At 39.0% G+C, this 18,481-nt stretch overlaps 2 protein-coding genes across 5 annotated transcripts in view; one reads left to right on the forward strand and one right to left on the reverse strand.

Moving 5' to 3' along the window:
• Positions 1–2,600, reverse strand: part of vwa11 (von Willebrand factor A domain containing 11) — a 15,768-nt gene extending 13,168 nt beyond the window's left edge. The window contains exon 1 of the mRNA XM_037472979.2: positions 2,518–2,600. Coding sequence (XP_037328876.2) covers positions 2,518–2,549 — 32 coding nt within the window. The 5' untranslated portion in view covers positions 2,550–2,600. The remainder of the gene's footprint in view (positions 1–2,517) is intronic.
• The window catches only part of LOC119218492 (calcium-binding protein 2), a 21,614-nt gene extending 4,160 nt beyond the window's left edge, over positions 1–17,454 (forward strand). The window contains exons 1-8 of one of the 4 annotated variants that reach the window (XM_037472982.2): positions 2,190–4,137; positions 4,431–4,613; positions 12,493–12,714; positions 14,821–14,851; positions 15,921–16,055; positions 16,165–16,274; positions 16,368–16,515; positions 16,622–17,454. In XM_037472982.2, the coding sequence (XP_037328879.1) occupies positions 3,814–4,137; positions 4,431–4,613; positions 12,493–12,714; positions 14,821–14,851; positions 15,921–16,055; positions 16,165–16,274; positions 16,368–16,515; positions 16,622–16,647 (1,179 nt within the window). In that variant the 5' untranslated portion in view covers positions 2,190–3,813 and the 3' untranslated portion in view covers positions 16,648–17,454. Of the gene's footprint in view, positions 1–2,189; positions 4,138–4,430; positions 4,614–6,286; positions 12,239–12,492; positions 12,715–14,820; positions 14,852–15,920; positions 16,056–16,164; positions 16,275–16,367; positions 16,516–16,621 lie in introns of those variants that run through there. The other 3 variants (XM_037472981.2, XM_037472980.2, XM_062564597.1) reach the window with 3 other exon arrangements.
• The last annotated feature ends 1,027 nt before the right edge of the window (positions 17,455–18,481 follow it).

The following is an 18,481-nucleotide window of genomic DNA, read 5'->3' on the forward strand; positions in this document are numbered from 1 at the left end:
AGCTGGAGGATGCCAGATCGTTTAAGAAGTAAGTGAAACATGATTCCTTGGGGCTACAGTTAAAGTTTAACTAACGTTAACTAAAAGATGCGTGGCGCCATTTAGCTAACGTTAGTTTGTTAGTTAAATAGCCGCAAGGAATCATGTTTCACTTACTTCTTAAACGATCTGGCATCCTCCAGCTCCGGTGTTACGTGCCGACTGGTTTTTGAACCTACTGGTTTGGCTACGCGTGCGTGTTTGTTTTGCCCCGACAGCGGCAGATGTTGTCTGCCTTGGTCACCTGATCCGTCACACATTCGCAAACATATTGCTGAAAATGTTCAAAATGCATCCCATATCCAATGCAGCGATTATGATTGTATAAGTGAGCACTACATCACTGCCACGTATGAAGAAATAAATAAAAGAACATACGTTTATTAAAAGATCGCCACAACCTGGATTCGAACCCGCAGTCGAGCAAAATAGCAAAACCTTATAAGACGGCAGCGCTACGCCGTCGGCCAACCGAGCTGTCAAATGCTGCTGCTGATTTCACTACTTATCATGAAATTGCAAATCGTCAGTGGCAAGAACATCTTTTGGTTCAGGGTGAGCCAAGACAACTGGTTTTTGGTGGCTTAGCGTGAAATACATAGTTCTGTCAGGTTTTCTAACACATTGCCCAAGTAGGATTACTCTCTTAATAACATCTAAACGCGTAGCCAAACCAGTAGGTTCAAAAACCAGTAGGCACGTAACAACGGAGCTGGAGGATGCCAGATCGTTTAAGAAGTAAGTGACACATGATTCCTTGCGGCTATTTAACTAAAAAACTAACGTTAGCTAAATAGCGCCACGCATCTTTTAGCTAACGTTAGTTAAACTTTAACTGTAGCCGCAAGGAATCATGTTTCACTTACTTCTTAAACGATCTGGCATCCTCCAGCTCCGTTCCTCCAAAATACGCTCGCTCCCGTGGGCGTTCCTCCAAAATACGCTCGCTCCCGTGGGCAGCTACTTCCGTTTTTGCTTTCGTGTTGTGTTGCAGCGTTCGTGTTGCGTTGCGGCGTTCGTGTTGTGTTGTGGCATTTGCGGTTGTGATGTGTCTTTTGTATTTTGGTGTTGCGGCGTTCGTGTTGCGTTGCGGCGTTCGTGTTGCGTTGCGGCGTTCGTGTTGCGTTGCGGCGTTCGTGTTGTGTTGTGGCATTTGCGGTTGTGATGTGTCTTTTGTATTTTCGTGTTGCGGCGTTCGTGTTGCGTTGCGGCGTTCGTGTTGTGTTGTGGCATTTGCGGTTGTGATGTGGCTTTTGTATTTTCGTGTTGCGGCGTTCGTGTTGTGTTGTGGCATTTGTGGTTGTGATGTGGTTTTTGTATTTTGTGTTGTGGCGTTCGTGTAATCCAGGTGAATTTTAAATCTTGAACATCTGAACAACTTTTTTACTGGATTTTATCATTTATAATTTAAGTATTGATTGAGTGTCTCAATTTTGTCACGTTTGTTCTATCACACACAATTGGAACCAACCCTGCACACACCTGCCGGTGAAATGTAGGCCACTGAAGCGGATTACCATAGAGGTAGCTGTAATTTAGAGAGAATATTAGAGAGAGAAGATCCAGAACATAAAGACAGAGCAGGATTAAACGGACCGGACTGACATGGAAAGCTCCACTTTTCTCTCAGCCATTCAGTTAAAATTATTAATTTCTCGCTTCATATAAAGTTGGCCGATTGAGCTCAAATTATAAAAAGAAAAAGGAAGGGGAAAGACAAGGAGAAGGAGGGAAGAATTTAAGAAAAAAAGTGTCACCACATGCATCCTACAAACAGTTTTACAATCAGTGGTATTAAATAATATGATTTCAGACAGGTATCTGTTTAAAATGAGGGGATTTAAGAGGATGAGGATTGAAGGGAGGTTAGTGTAAGGGCCTTTTCTTTTGTTCCCTCGCCTTAATTCTATTCTAGCTTGCAAAATGCTCTCACAAAATAAAAGACAGAATCACTCTATTAAGTTCAGTTAAGATGTAAATAAAATTTGGCCACATAGTCATAAATAATTCTAGCTTTCCTCTTTAACTAGATGAGTTAGTTAAAATGCCCCAATTTTGAGTCAATTAAAGGGAATTAGTAATCTATTAATATTACTAATTCCCTTTAAATAACTCAAAATTGTAGATACATATAAGCACTTACAATAAATATCTATCTATCTGTAGATAGATATTTATTGTAAGTGCTTATATGTATGCATGTATGCATATTATATGTATGCATATTGAACATTAATAATTTTCCAACTTATTCAACCAAAGAGATAAATACTATTAATAAGAAGAAATGCAGACTCTAGACTCTTAAAATGTTTAGCTCATAATCTGTGCGGAACTGATCAGAATGTGATACTTGTCTTTTCTTCAAATTGTAGGTAAATAATGCCAAGGAAAACCCTATATATTATAAACACACTGTAACGACAAGTAAATTAAGCAAAATCAACAGATTTCTTTTAATGTTAGTAATTCACTTACCCTTGGGCACCAACGCAAAGGCAGGATTTCATTTGCTCTCAAGTCTAAAACTAAATTCTTCAGACTGAGGGGGTTCCTTTTTGTCTGACTATATAGTTGCACTGGCATGCTGCAGCTTGTACTTTTGCAAGGAGGTGGGAGGGAACTTGGTTTTTAATTTAAATTTTGAGTCTTGGGAATCTTTTGAAACTATGACCTTCCTTGTGATTCATTGCATCAGAAATTGCAACACACATCAACAACAGATATAATTGTTATTTAAGGTACTGTTGCACAACTGGGGTCTTTCCATCGCATTGATTCATGAATGCCCATGTAATTAAATAATAGCTTGGCTGAATTTGATCTAGTGATGTTTGACAACTTATTGTCAAGGAAATTGATGGTTAAGTCTTGAGGACATCCCACAAGGACGCCCTTTCCAAGCCAACGCTGATCAAACCCCCCCTCCTGTGACCCAGGATTTGCCTTTGAGTGTCTTCAGAGACAGTGAGCAACGAACTTTATAAAAAAAACACATTAACCCACAATAAAATAATTATTATAATATATATATTCATATATATGTGGAAAACTTCACAGGCTTTTATCTTTAGGTGAATAGATTGATTCCAGCATCATTTTTATTATGCTGATGATTCAACCAGGAGAGTTCGATCCCAAGCCATTCTGTAAAAGTGTGAGTCTGTGGGATACTTTTATCTGGAAACAAGGTCTTCACAAACAAGCAACACATTCTCAATGATTCATTTTTGATGTACAAGAATGATCATTGCTTAGTCGGTCATTAATTATTGACAATTAAGTACACAGGTTCGGTCTTGTAAAACGCTATTGGCATTCTATTTCATCTACTTGTCAGCTCTTGCTCTGCTGAGCTCTTCTCTCTGCTGTTTATCTCCTGTTTGGGACTCAGTTGTGGGATCACACTGAAAGCCCTTTCCCTTCAGGTCTCCCTTCAAAGCCACTCCCCCAAAATGATCAAGCCAAGCTTGCAGCTAAATGGGAGCAGTGTAGGAAATAGTTTTAATCTGCATTCCGGGTCTCCTTAAAAAATTCAACCAAAACTGTTGCGGCATACATTGGTGTTGAAAGCGACAAGATCAGATAAATATGTGATAATCAGAGATGTTGCATACATGGAAAGAAAATTGTGGCAAGCTCAAAAAAACAAGATTTGTGTAACTGAAATACTTTCAAATTTTAAATCACCCAAATGCAGGAATACATAAATGATCGTGCTAATGAACACCCCGGATCAACAGACAGACATTGGCTCTTTGTGCTTAAAGCTGAATGGACAAGCATCTTTTAGGTATATTTACAGGGAGAGAAACCAAGAGAAGGGATGAATGGAAGCTGTCGGATGAAAAAGTGAGTGATTATTCAGATACAGGGGGAGGGATGAGAGGAGGAGCAACATGGGAAAGATACGCCTCAGATTATCAACCAGCATCAGATGCTCTAGGGACAGCTAAAGAGGACGAGTGGACAAGAGTGACCGGAAGAGGCAGAGAGAAAGAGGACATCGTCCCTGTTTGTGCGTGCTGGGCTGCAAAGATGACTGAAGCAAAAAGCATATCATCTGTGGAGGTGTCAGAGGGGAAGTTAGTTAAGAAGGTCAGTGGATGTACACGCCAACATTAACCTTTGCAGCTTCCTAGATCCTGCTTCTAGTGCCATGACAAACCCAACATGACATACTCTGCTGTCTGAGGCCTGGATGGCATGGACACCGTATTTACTTTATTCATTTATACAAAATATACATTGTGTGCATGTGATTTTAACTAGTGAGCTAGTAGTGTAGTGCCATCCTTTCCAGGAATTGAATCTTAATGTGATTTAAAAATATTTCATATTTAGTTGAGTCATAATATTCTATTCACACCATTTTGTTCATCCTTCTCCAGGGTTCCATAAAGAAGAAGATTGAATCATTAAGGCGATGGAGTTCAGCTAGCATAAAGAGGAATCCAAGGCCGAAAGCTAAGACTTTGAGTCTATCATCCCCGGTGGGAGACCCCGATGATGTGTGGCTCCAGGAGGGAGACAGGAGAAAGCTGCGACCCATCGTCGACTCGGTCTTCGGACAGGTAAGACACCCTACTGGAGACTACTGGTACTCCAGGTGTCTCATATGTGTTCGACTGACACAGCAAGAGGATGGGGGTATGTTAGACAGATTTGGACATTTTTAAGAGATGAATAAATACATACAAACTACATAACATTTAATGTTAATGAACTGTTCTCCTTTTTCTTTTCTAATAGTAACATGTTCTCAAATAATTGTCCTTATGGATGGACGGTTTTTGTTTGGTAAGGCAGGAACATTTGGAGTTAAGTCCAGATTTGGCTGATCTAACCAGCAACACATAGACAGTAATTTTATATATGTTCAAAATATATTTTGAAAATTAGTTTAAAAATGTATACAAATTTTGATAGGGGATTCATGTGTCTCACTTAGCCACACCTAACTCAAGCTAAAGCTGAACACATCGAACAGCCAAAGTTGTGAAGTTGTAACTCTGTTTTTTTGTCTACTTTTGTCTTCAGTCCAGGATACATTGTTTTTTTTTAAAATACACAGAAATTGAGCATAAATGCATATATCGTGTATAAGAGCAGAATGTGACATTCTATTAGTGTGAGGGTCCATTATTCTCAAAACCAATTTCCACTTTTGCTTTTACTTTTACTTTTACACACTTTTAAAGTTGAATAATAGTGAAAATGAAAACAAAACTTCCAGTAGGAGTCACACCAAGCCATAAATGGGGATTCCCGCTTTTATCCATACATCATATGTAAAATTGTTACGTGTTAAACGTGTTAATGTGTGAGTCACAGTCACAGATCAGTGACAGTGTGTCATTTCAGAGCAGCGGGTGCTCAGAGTTCTGGACCTTCAGAGCAACGAGCAGCTCTCAAGCACAAAGCAAAAGAGGGCGCGGAGCTTAGTGAACAAGTCCACAATTATTTACAATCGCAATAAAGGAATCAACCCTAAAGAGAGCTCTGCTCTTCTGCTTTTGTTTTCATACCCCGTATAGTTCTCATTTCTCAGATGAGACTTACATTCACTGGGCAACAGATGGAGCAAATAATGAGAAACTGAAAAGAAGGAAGGGGTGGATGAACGATGCCTGGATGTCACAAGGAAAGAGAGAGTAGAATGATTGCAGGGAGATTACAGCTTAAATGAATGAGACACATCACTCACACAACATCACTCACACTCGAGGCACAAGATTATTTCTGCTGACAAGCATGAATGTGTTTGACAGATACAGCACATCACACTGTAAATAACGGCTCAGTCAGTCAGGGAGAGATTCAATTTATGACTCATGACAGCATGCTAATCCATGTTTTACAGAACTTTAATTTGTCTGTTTGATTTCTTTAAAATTCTTGGTTTTATAATACATACAAATACATGGTTTATGAGTCATTGTATTTGTCAGTTACTACTGAGCAGGCAAACTGAATATTCATATCAGAGATAGTTCAACATTTTGAGAGTACATATTTTTTATTTTCAATTGAAATCAAACATTACAATAAAATTTATAGGGCAAGTGAATGGGAGTCGATGCATTTATGAAATGAACAAACGGGTTAGTGTTAACTCTGAAACATAATACATAATGTATCCAGATCCATCTTCTCTCCTTCACTCATTCATCCATTCGGTTCACAATGAGTCCTACTCTTTCTCACCTGTGTGTGATTGTGTACTTGCTTTGTTCTGTCATTTCAGTCACACACACCTGGCCAATGGATGTCTTCATAACATTTTAGTCAAACATATGCATGTTACTTGCATTTGTCCACTGTGGTGGTTGAATGAGCTGAAGATGTGACAATGTGTATGAACAGATTAAAATGTCTCTCCCATTTCTCCGCTCAACCGTTTTACCCAAATGTGTGTTGAAGAAAAGCATCCTTTGAGCCTTCTGTACCACATGATCATGAATCCATAATTACTCACTGTTTTCACCAATGACATTATGTTCACTGTAATATTAAAGTGATAAATACACAGCACTAGCAGGTAGCAGCAGGATAAACAAGGCATTTAAGAGATAGCTGAACAAAGTAGTTTATGGCATTCTTCATGTGAAAAACCAAATATGTTTGTACATGAACTTCAGAATTACACATTGAAGCATGATGGGATTAGGCAACCGTGCATTCTTTATAGAGTCCTCATAGTGTTACCTGGTGTCTGAATGCAGCCTTATAATCTTTCACAATGTTTAAAAAAGTTAAAAAAAGACCTTGAACTTTAATTAATTCAATTTACACTAGAACTCGTAGTAGTTGTTCTTTATAATGAATTCCTTTACTGAACCTTGACTAAAGTTGTAATGTTTTATGCTGGATTTGATTTTCTCAGCAATACCACAGGGAAAAGATGTTTCATATTCTTTTACTGAGGTTTTGAAATATTTACTGTGCAGATGAATGTTTGGCAATTTTCCATTGAGGCACAATTATGTGGTAGAGTAGAATGTACTGATATTCATCCATTTAATTAAGTTTCTTGTCCACTGAAATAGAAAAAAGGTATTGTTTTCTTTTCCACAAAATTCACATCAAAGAGTTTGTGACATATACTGTTGGCGGATTTCCAGATCTCTCATTGAATCTTTGAATTCATGAACTGCGATTTTACAATTCAAAAGGATGAGGATTTACATCGATGACAAACAATAGAAAAATGATCGAGTTCTTTTTTCAGAAAATGTCTTCTTGGTACCGTTTAAAAAAACCCATCAAGTCAGAGAACTCTATTGTTAATTTTCTGTATAGTGCCATGGAATCAAAATACATGTTCATTTTAGTAGACAGAATTAAAAGCAGGTCAGCTGAACCAATGCCTCGGTGGCACTTTTAGCGGCAACCTTTGATTCCTATACTCCTGGATGGAGATGAACAACATGCAGTAACAACGTTGCAGCGGTTTCTTTATCCCTTCATCCTATTTTTGCAGAGAATCTCTAATCCTTAGGACCTCTTGGAACTTTTAGGTCACAGTTAAATGCATAAACCAAAATTTGGACGGCTGCAAGAGCCATTATCCTCCTTTTGGGGATATGTAAGTGGGCGAGAATGAGATTAGGGAATGTGGGACAATCGAGACAACCATATGTGGTTGCAGTCTGTGATATGAAGTGCGGTTTAATTAGAGATTGTCTGATGACTGCCCCATTGCTTGTTTATTTAATGAACTATTCTGTCTAAATTCAGGACAAATAAAAGTTTCATGAAGTAATAATATATTTTTAACATTTACAATATTCATCTTTCTCATTCTTTATTCCCCCTTCTTCTCCCTTCATTTTGCCATGTTCCCCTTTTTAAATGGTTGGACTAATGGTGTATTCATAGATTTTGGTTTGACAACTTGACATATAATTGACATTCACATATTAACAAACAATTACTCATAAAACATGACACAAAACACAGCACTTGTAGCATTCATTGGACTTCTACGTCTTGTGACCTAATTAATATTAGAATTAGAACTTCTCAGATATTTTGTGAAAAGTTGAAAATTGTGTTTCCTAAATGTGGCAAGTAGTTGAAGTCTATATTTTTCAGTGTCGCAACTCAAACCCATATTAACTCAGCATGGCTCAGCTCGATTCGCCTCATCTTATTTGTGCAACTCATAGACGTTTAAGCAGATCGACTGTTTTCTTGAATTTGCCAGAAAGATCAGCACACATTCAAGGTAAGACGCCAACGTTCAATGTGCGTGTACGGTGCAAAGTTTACGGACAAGAACTGTACGAAGGGATGAGCACGTTATATGTCTGATGTCAAACATCCTCAGTATACGGCACATATGTAGGATTATTACCCGTCAATAAGGCACTGGGATCATGGTAAATATGTTGTGGTGTATGCCACAAGTCAACAGTTGGTTGCAAAGTATTATGTGTGCAGGCTGAAACTTGTTCGGAGCCACTTCGCAGCAGCTGTCATTGTTTAGTGGAAGAGAGCTTCTGCGTAGTTTGCGTTGAAGGCTACCCTGTTGACCTAATTTCAACTGATTTACAGCCCTTGCAATATAGTTGAATGCAATGTCTTGTTTTTTTCTTCCAAATCTGCGCAGGCTGTAACTTGTTTGTAGCCGTAATCTCATGATGTCTAGTTGCCCACATTCATCTTGAGTTTGGTTGGTTGAAGAGAGTATCTGAATATTTTCATTAATGGCCGAACCCTAAATGCCATTATTTGAACTGATAAATGCATTTGCAATAACTGTCAACATGCATGTATACGAGTGCAAATACTCTTGGATTTAAAGCATCTCAGCCAAAATGTTTGAAGTGATCAACACCAAAGCTGTTAGCATTGCCTTAAATGCAAAATCCTGACGTTGGTGTGGTTCCATCATGATGTTTATCCTTGTCTTTCAGGCATGTGGTATATTGTCGGGGTTTAGAGCATACATTCTCACCCAGCTGCTGTGTTTTGGGTTTCATAGCTGAAAAGCTTTGTTGATTAAGGTGGATTGTTGTTGCTTTTTCATTTTGTTTCTTCATCTTAGATGCAGACTACTATTTGTTTTCCCTTTTTATTTGGGAAAGGAGACTTCAATTAAATGAATCGAAAAGTTTCCAGCCATTCCCGTGTAACATATGGTGGGAAACAATGCAGTAATCAAAAAAACATTACAGGACTGAAGCTTCCATTTGCTAATCTGGTGGATGTCCAGCTGGATCAGTAGGCTAAGCACATGCGATTATATAACCAGAACACTGTGGATCTGAAGCCTTTGTTACAAAGCATCTCATCAATCTTCATGCTCTCTACTTAATCAATTTTTGTCAGTGTATTTATTTATTTATCCAAGACCGTAGAAAGGTTACACTGCAGGCTTAGCTGGAGAATCGCGTCTGTGAAGGGGATAGAGATTCAGCTATTGTGCCATCCGTCCATGAAATGAGGTTTGACCATCCAACATGTCATTACTGTCCCTTACCCTCCTGTTGGCTACATGTCTTTCGAGTGACCTATCCAAAAACAGGAAATGTTTAAATGTCCTAAAATGGGTAGCAGCAGGCTGACATCTAGCGGTGGTCGATAGGTCTTACAGTTGAGCACAAATTCATATTTGCTGTAAAAGCAACCTGAGCTTTGCTGCACTCTGCTGGTGATACCAAAACAGCATAATGTTTTGAAAGCTTCTCATCAATAAATTGAAAAAGTGTGTAGAGGTCACATTTGGTTTATAGTGTGTACTTGCCCAGTTATCTTTGAAAGCAGAAGAAAAAAAGATTTTTTTCACTAAAAAGCTGACAGCAGTTTTTAAAGAAATGAAGAAGTAGTAATATTTAGGGAATTATAAAGAATTAAATATCACTAAAACAGAGGAACAGGGACATAGAAAGGCATGAAGAAATAGAAAGATATCAAAAATGTGTTAGTTCCCCAAAATTGACCAAAGGATTAAGGCTGCAGGCGCTCAGCACTGGCTTTACACTTACTGCTACTAATCTGTGGCACACATACAGCACCACGTGACCAGCACACAAATGTGTATTAGAGTCACAAAGTAACACATCCTGAGCTCACGAGTATCAAAGCGTGGTGAAGTGATTACAATAAAAACATGCCTTGCATTCAAATTTTATTGAACTTTAAGATAAGAAATATTTAACGAAGGATTCAGTTGTACTTCTTCAGTTTGGGAATTTAATGATAACTGATCAGTCAGGGATATAAAAGTTATGGGAAGGCACACTGAAATATAAAAAAAGTATAGGTAAAATTTTAAAATAACAAAATGTAATAGAATTTAATATTTTACCATACTTTAGAGTTGCTGAAAGGTAGAACTATTTTAAATATAATTCTTTACCAAAAGATACCCGAGTTTATCTATTATTTATTATCAATAAATCATTATTTTTTCATTCTGTGTCTTCTATGGTACCATCTACGCTAGAAGACGAGAGCGCAGCTCTGGTGGCGAACCCTCTGCTTGAGGCTGTGGCAACTCCAGGGAGCCACAAGAAAAGCGCCCCTGGTGGTCAGTGGCAGCAATGGGTCCAACCTCTTTAAAACGAAGAAACTCAAAGTTTGCTGATCTGCCAAACAGGTGGCCCGGTCTGGGATAAACAAATTTTATATTTTGGCTTTCAGCTACAGATGCTGACTGAATGTCGGCTGGCAGCGGGGTGGGACGGAGTGGGACGTAATTGCCTGCGTCCTAAATACAATGCCTATGAAAAGTACTTGGTTGTTTCACCTTTTGTCGCTTTTATACGTGAAATCACCCTCAATATAATCTGGGGTTCTGGCAAGAATTTGCCAAAAATAATGGAAAAGTTGAATGTTAAAGTATACTGTAATATTTCAGCATTCTTGCAAAACAGCTCCAGCTGTCAGATTGCTTGGAGATCGGGCGTCAGCAGCTTTACTATCACACTTGGAGTTTTCTTAAGTCTTTATGTTGCATTTGTGGCAGGAATACTGATAAACCAGAGACTGGACCCCCGGTATATGTTTATATACTACAATCACTTGACCCACAACTGCAGTCAAGTGATATCTATTTCACTATCTGTGACACTACGAGCTTCAAAGGGGATGAATATTTATGTAAACACTTATTTAACACTATATATATATGAAATTAATTGTTTTCTATATTGGCAACAAAAGTAAAAAAGTGAAAACTTGTTATAGGCATTGTATGAGGTTAATCTCACGACGTGTTTGTTTTCATGTTGCTGAACTGAAGTGGTAGTGCATTGATCCGTTTTGTACTCAATAGCAGTAAAAATATTTCTCAGCCCCCCCCCACTTCGAGCATGAACTCCCATCGCCTGTCAAACATAACTCTTTCACTCTAATCTAAAATGCCAGAGATTAAATGGGCAGCCAACTCTCCATCCATAATTCTATCATCCCCTCCCCCTTTATGTCTCTCTCTCTTTCTCTCTCTCTCTCTCTCTTTCTTTCTCTCTCTCTCTTCCAAACTAGTCATTTTGAGACCACAAGCACGATGTTTGGTGGACGGAGAGAGGAAGTTGGGTGGCATGGATTAGATTAAGTTGGGCCAAATTCAAGAGATCACCCTTGGTGAGCAGGGCTAACGGGTAGATAGATGGGGGAAAGTGTGTTTGTGTGTGAGAGAGAGGCAGAGAGAGATAGAAAGGGAGGGAGAACGTGGTCGATTCATGCAATCAGAGCCAAAATCTGGCAGCGGGAGGTTGTTTCAGCCCAGATATGACCCAGCTCTCTCACCCCACCCTTCCGCTCTCCAGCACCCTGCTGCTATTCCATAATATCACACTACACCTCTTAGAGCTCATCATGACAGCATCCATCAACATAGTTGAGCCTGGGATTTAATGCAAAATCATGTACCTGCTTCGCCTCTCGCTCTCACGATAGGATCCTGGATTGCAACACGTGCACTGACAGGGATCCTTCTTCGCTTGTAGGAGCAGTGGTGCGAGCGGAAACACTCGCCTCTGCCTCTCTGGGTGTGAAAGACTTTGCCACGTGGAATGCACTGGATTGAGTATGGATTTTGGACTTTTATTTGAGAATTGATCAAAGAGAGAGAAAAAGGAAGAGAAACAGGGAAGAAGTTTTGCGAGAGGAAGAGGGACAACGGGAACAAGAGGGCAGGGAGATGGGAAACATAAACAAGGCTTCTAAAAAGAACAGTAAAAGGATGAAGGTAAGGTGCCATTTAATTACTTTAAGATGAGCGAAACCGATTCCTGAAACGTGTTGGAACTGATAGATATGTAAGATAATGCTTATGCTACACGTGACTATGTCACACCAAAGTATAAAATAAGCATATTTTTAAATAGTATATAAAATAGTTTTTGACTTGTAGCTGATGTACAAACTTGTAAGTTTGAATTGGCCAGTTTTGTTGCAATGGAGTAGAAATGGTTCTAATTTAGTTCCTTCCTCTCCTCGAAGGGAGAGTTGCCAATAGAACAAAGCGGCACCCCGTTAGCTGCCGCCATGTTGGGGGGCCTTGGCGCTGCAGGTGAGGTGGACACGGATGACGAGGAGGAGGGAGGCAGCGAGCAGGACTTTGATGAGCCCCTGTGCGCCCTGGTTAAGAACTGCAACATGCTGCACAACTTAGTGGGGCCTGCTTGCATCTTCCTCAGACGAGGCTTTGCACAGAGCCAGCTTGTATGTATGACATTCTCACACACACACACACACATACGCACATACCTACAAACACAGCACAGAATTACAAAAGCCAAATTCTGTCATGAATATCTCTACCCATCCATTTTGACAGTGGTGAAGTAGTGGTCATCCGTCAGTCCACCGCGGCATCATCACGTCCTTTCCATACTCTCTTCACCAATGATAATCCCCACCTGTGAGTGTCGACCCTCATCAATCCCATACGACAACACAGCACATCATCTGTAGAGTTTAAGAGGTTATATGTTTGTGCTGGATGATGATGTTGCGTAATATAGTGTTTATTGAGGAGTGGAACAATAGAAATAATCTTGCATTATAAGGATAGAAAGCTTTAGTTTTTTTAACTGTTTAGTGAAAAGAGCCATTAGGATGGAGGTCTATGATGGAAGCTGCTTCTTGAATTTTAAGCACCAGACGTGAAGTTTTGGATGACCTTGGGCTCAAGTGTCAAGAAAAAAAACCATCAATACTGACTTAGTACAAAGGATAAATATACATTTTTATGATGAATGACATCAATCATGAGACTTAATTATTCTACTGTATTTTGTAGTTGACCTTTGTGTGGCTTTGGTGAATGGATAAATATGATTCAATGCTAACAGTCCAGAGACCACTGACAATATTGTTGTCAACAGCCACAGAGATTCACCATCTTGAACGGACCCAATGATATAGCGTGAGAGGGATCGCTCATGACACACGCACAGGGAATTACCACCTGACTGCGCATTTCCCCTCAGCTCCACGTTAGCTCCATCGCAGCTCTATCGAGTATTGCAGCGTCTTTTAAGTAATTGTTATATTCACAGGCCTAGTCTGACTCATTTGCGGAGCATTTTACAGTAAATTGGTCAGATGTTAGTAGAGCAAAAAAAGGGAGTTAATATTTGTCCAATATACTCATTTATGATACCTGCAAAAGCAAATGAAATTCACCTATAGTTTATGATTAGTGCTCATTAGCAATTGTTGGCATTCTAAAATGCAAAAACATCTATACATCTACCTATAACCAACACCTAAAATGGTCTAATTTAATCAGGTGAGCAGGTGAACACTGTCATATTAACATATTAGCAGATTGAATTTATTCACTGATGTATATTTTTTACAGCTTCACAAAGCATCATTTAAAGTAAAATATTTAGCCGTGCAGACATTGGCAAAGAAATGTATTACACACAGGCAAAAGTAAACCAGCAGTGTAATGCCATAATGTTTTATTTGACAAACCTTAACATTTGGGTCATTTTCTTAAGCACTGAGTGGTATTAGTGGCTTGGGAATAAAGCCGAAAACTACAAAACATGCGAATAACAAGGAAAACATTTGCCTACCAGTCATTTTAGCAAAAAATAATAATTGGTACGTGGTGTTTTTTATGCAGGTTCAATCTCTGCAGACTTGTTAATGTTGGTTAATCAAGTCCCTGACGAATAGCAGTGCAGATGCAAATGAAAAAATCGTGAATAGGGAATTGAAAAACCATTAAGCCTCTGTGATTTGTAATACAATTTACAGCTGTAATCTCTCAGCCACTGTTCTCCCTGCACCCTCTAATCCAGGCCTGTATTATTCCTGCTGCTGAACGTATCCTGGAATTACCTTTTGTCCATGCCACAACAGGCTAATTACAAATGATAATTTCATCTATCTGAGAACCATTTGGCAGGTACCATTTGATCAGCTTTGTTGCACGTATTTGTGCATACAGTCGCGCAGGCCTAATTTTGGCATGTTTCTGAGTTTTTCACGAGCATATGAAAAGCAGACCTTCTAAGCTTCTCCGCCAGAGATTGGACACGTGCTTAGCAGATCAACTAAAAAGGTTACTTGGGTCACTAAGATAAAAAAAAACACAAATAATCCAGCAATAGGATCTCTGCTCAGGCATTTGAACAGGGAACAAAAGTACTTCACACATAAAAACACAACAAGCTGGTGCTCCGTAATTAATTTCAGGCATGTTTTGCAAATGTTTATACGAGGAACCGTACGAGGCGTGTGAGATTGAAAGTGTATGTTTGTACCTGACTGTCTGTATTTCTTTCCTGTCTTCTATCTGCACCACTGCAGGACAGAGATCTACGACCAGAGGAGATGGAGGGTACAGAGATGTTATAAACCTCAATCTAAAATCTTCACTATTTTTCTCACTCCCTCATCATCCGTCCTTTGTCTTTTTTTCTGAACCACTTCCTTCCTTCCAAACCTCAGAAAATCTTTTGTTTTATTCTAAAAGTCAGATTTCAAATAATTCAATGTCAGTATGCAAACAAGACCAGATTTTTATAGGATTAGTATTCAAGGAGAAAGATTTATATGGACAATTGAAGCACTGTTTAACTGGGACTTTGTATTTAAAGGAATGTGACTACAGAATAAATCGTTTAAAATTTGTATTTGTTTATGTCGAAACTCTGTACAATGAAAAACGACATAATAAATCAATTTTTTTTAGAATCTTTTAAAACACTGGTCTATTCAAACAGGTTAAACAAAGTATCTAGATCATGTGGATTGTTAGAAATAAACTGACAACCCAGTTCATAAATTAATAATTAATAGAATGCATTTAATGTACACCAGAATATAACTATGATTCTGAAAACATGTAATTAATAAAGAAACGAGAATCGTGTAAAACCACTGTCATTTTGAAAGTGTAATCAATAGAATAATACCAATGTACAGCTATGAATGTATTCAACTGAAGTGCATTCATGTAATACTTGATAGCGCCACAACCGATATTGACTAAGGGGAATTTGAAATCCGAGTTACATTGAACTCACCAGGAGACCACTCCCAGGGGGCGTGGCCACTGACTTTCACATCTTTACTGATCTATATAAATACCTGCAGGCACCCATTGTTCTAGGAGTTCATTGGTGGAGGCGGGTGAGGCCTGTCAATGTAATGAGTAATATACAATGCCAGTCAAAAGACACATTTTCTCATTCAATTCAATGAGAAAGTCGTCCAAACCTTTGACTATTACTGTATTACTAAACTTTTAGCAGCTGTTATGAAGGTCTCATACATTTGAAGGATATTGTAATTAATAGTTTAGCCACATGGTATCCAGTGATGAGAACAATTTTGATGCACTTAAAACTGCAATACCTTTGTCTTTCTTACATTGATTTACTGTTTTTCACTAATCGTTCCTGCAGAGCTGCGCGAGGCCTTCAGGGAGTTTGACAAAGACAAGGATGGCTTCATCAGCTGCAAGGACCTGGGCGAGTGCATGAGGACTATGGGATACATGCCGACGGAAATGGAATTGATAGAACTCAGCCAGCAGATCTGTAAGTGATCTGCAATCGCTGACCTATCAATCTGGTCATTCATTTTCACAAGAAACATAACAATCATCTAACACTGTTTCCTGTGTTTACTTATTTTCTTCTCATTCAGGTGGCGGCAGAGTGGATTTTGAGGACTTTGTTGATCTGATGGGTCCTAAAATGCTCGCTGAGACCGCAGACATGATCGGAGTCAAGGAGCTGAGGGATGCCTTCAAAGAGGTACGCAGCATCACGTATTAACTAACAGCCGAATAAATCACCGGATAACGCCAACTTTAAACTCCTGATGCAAACCCTATGATTGTTCCCCAGTTTGACTCTGATGGAGATGGTCAAATCAGCCTTGGAGAGCTGAGGGAAGCCATGAAGAAGCTAATGGGGCAGCAGCTGAACCACCGTGAGATGGACGAGGTCCTGCGAGACGTTGATCTCAATGGGGACGGAGAGGTGGACTTTGAAGGTGAGTGAGTGATGTAACTGAGTGGCATTTCAATCAAGGTAATCAGTGGGCGCTCAGGATATGGAAGGAAGTAAAAGTATTGACGACACATCTTTTCTTTCCACAGAGTTTGTGCGGATGATGTCTCGCTGACTTTTCACCAAACCTCACTCAGCTGCACTAAACACAACATGGACCAGACTGCACACTGTTAATGTTCTTGTAATTCTTCTTGATGTACCAAGACTTATTGGTGTTTGTAGTTTCCTGTTTTCTTTTACTTCCACCAAATCCCTTTAATATGCTACTGTTGTATGAATGTATTTAACTTGATGAAAGATTAAAAATGAAGACTCCTTTAGGGGATTGTTTAACCAAAGCTTTTCTTTAGAGGTAAAATTAAACTTGAATATATTTGAAATGAAAATCCCAAACCAGCAAGTCTTTCCAAAAATGTATTTGTTGTGTTATTTGGGGATTTAACCTCTATATATGCAGTTTACTATATTACCTGACTTACATTTGGAGTTTGGTGGAACTTTTTAATAACTTAAATTCAAACTTTAATTCAACCGTGCGATTGTGGGATAATAATGTAGTGTGAATAGCAAAAGAGACATAATATTGTATAAACTTAATCATTAGAAATTACTTTTTCCATGATATTCAGCTAGTGCTAGCTAGTCAAATGATATCAGATGCTGTGATTTTTAGTGTCAAATAGCTTTTCAGTACATATTCAATAACACTAACGGTGGATTTCTGGTGTGCGCTATACATATCTATAAACATTATGTTCTGTTTTCCTATTTGGTTAAAAATGTATCAACAATCTGTCTCAAGGTACATGTTTATCTTATGCAATCATATATACATATTGAATGTTTTAATTGTACAGTCTTTAACAGGTCAGATCTTTTCAAAAATGCATTGTAAGTAAATGAATAAAAACGAACTAGTTTTCATTGACCAAAAAGACATTTCTGTACTATTTTTTTGCCCAAAGTAAACATGATTGCGTCTCGGGGACAAAATTGGATTGACCTGACCCTGGAAATCATAGTGGTGATGACCTTCTTCATCCTAGTGTCCTTCCCGGGTCACATCCTTGAGCTGTTACCCCAACTCGTCCCCTCCCTTCCTTCCTAATACAGTAGGTATGTCCACATCCTCCAATCACATGAAACTACATGAAGCGCCGTCCTAACACGTCTCCCTCTTTGGGGTTGTCCCTGGACAGTCCCACAGTAAGGCTCGCGGCTGCCTTGTCGGACTTAACGACTGTGACCACCACAAACCATCTGATGCGGTTTCAGAGCCTGTGTGTTGGCGGTCATGACGTAGTGACACCCCTTTGTTGACATTGATCAGCAGGATGAACTTGCATGATCTTTCGCAGACGGCCAACGAGAAACTAAACATAGAGCAGAGTCAATTTTCTTGCGTCTTCAGTTCAGATGATTGCAATGACTTTGAGCTTACTGTTGGAATGCGTAGTGTAGTAAAGTTCAGTGGCAACCTGCAGTGGTCAGTGTCATCTGGGTTTTTTGTTGCGTCTCCATCAACAAGTGGGAAAACATCCAGCAGCACCTGAACATAAAGAATATGAACAGATATCTACCTGTACATTGCGTTTTTTCGGTGTTTTGGGAAGATTTCTTGTATGGCACTTCATATGAATATTGCGGAGCCGACAAGGTGGTGCCGGCACGGATTGTCCACATCAATTTCAAGCCATTTGAGAACATACAAGAGTTGCACTTCTGAAGAAATTACACTTTGAAGAAAAGGTGCAGCTATCCTCTTAAATCAAATCAAATACGCTACAGTGTAGTCCTGTTGTTTTTACTGCCTCTAGCACTCAACAAACAAAAGTTCTTGCTCTACATATGTGTACCTGGAAAGGCAGTAGTTCTCCTTTGAATTAATTTGTTTTCTAGATGTAAATGTGTTTTCTAAAATGTTAATTCGTTTAATAAAATGTTAA

This window comes from Pungitius pungitius, chromosome 9, assembly GCF_949316345.1.
Source record: "Pungitius pungitius chromosome 9, fPunPun2.1, whole genome shotgun sequence".
NCBI classification, from domain to species: domain Eukaryota; kingdom Metazoa; phylum Chordata; class Actinopteri; order Perciformes; family Gasterosteidae; genus Pungitius; species Pungitius pungitius.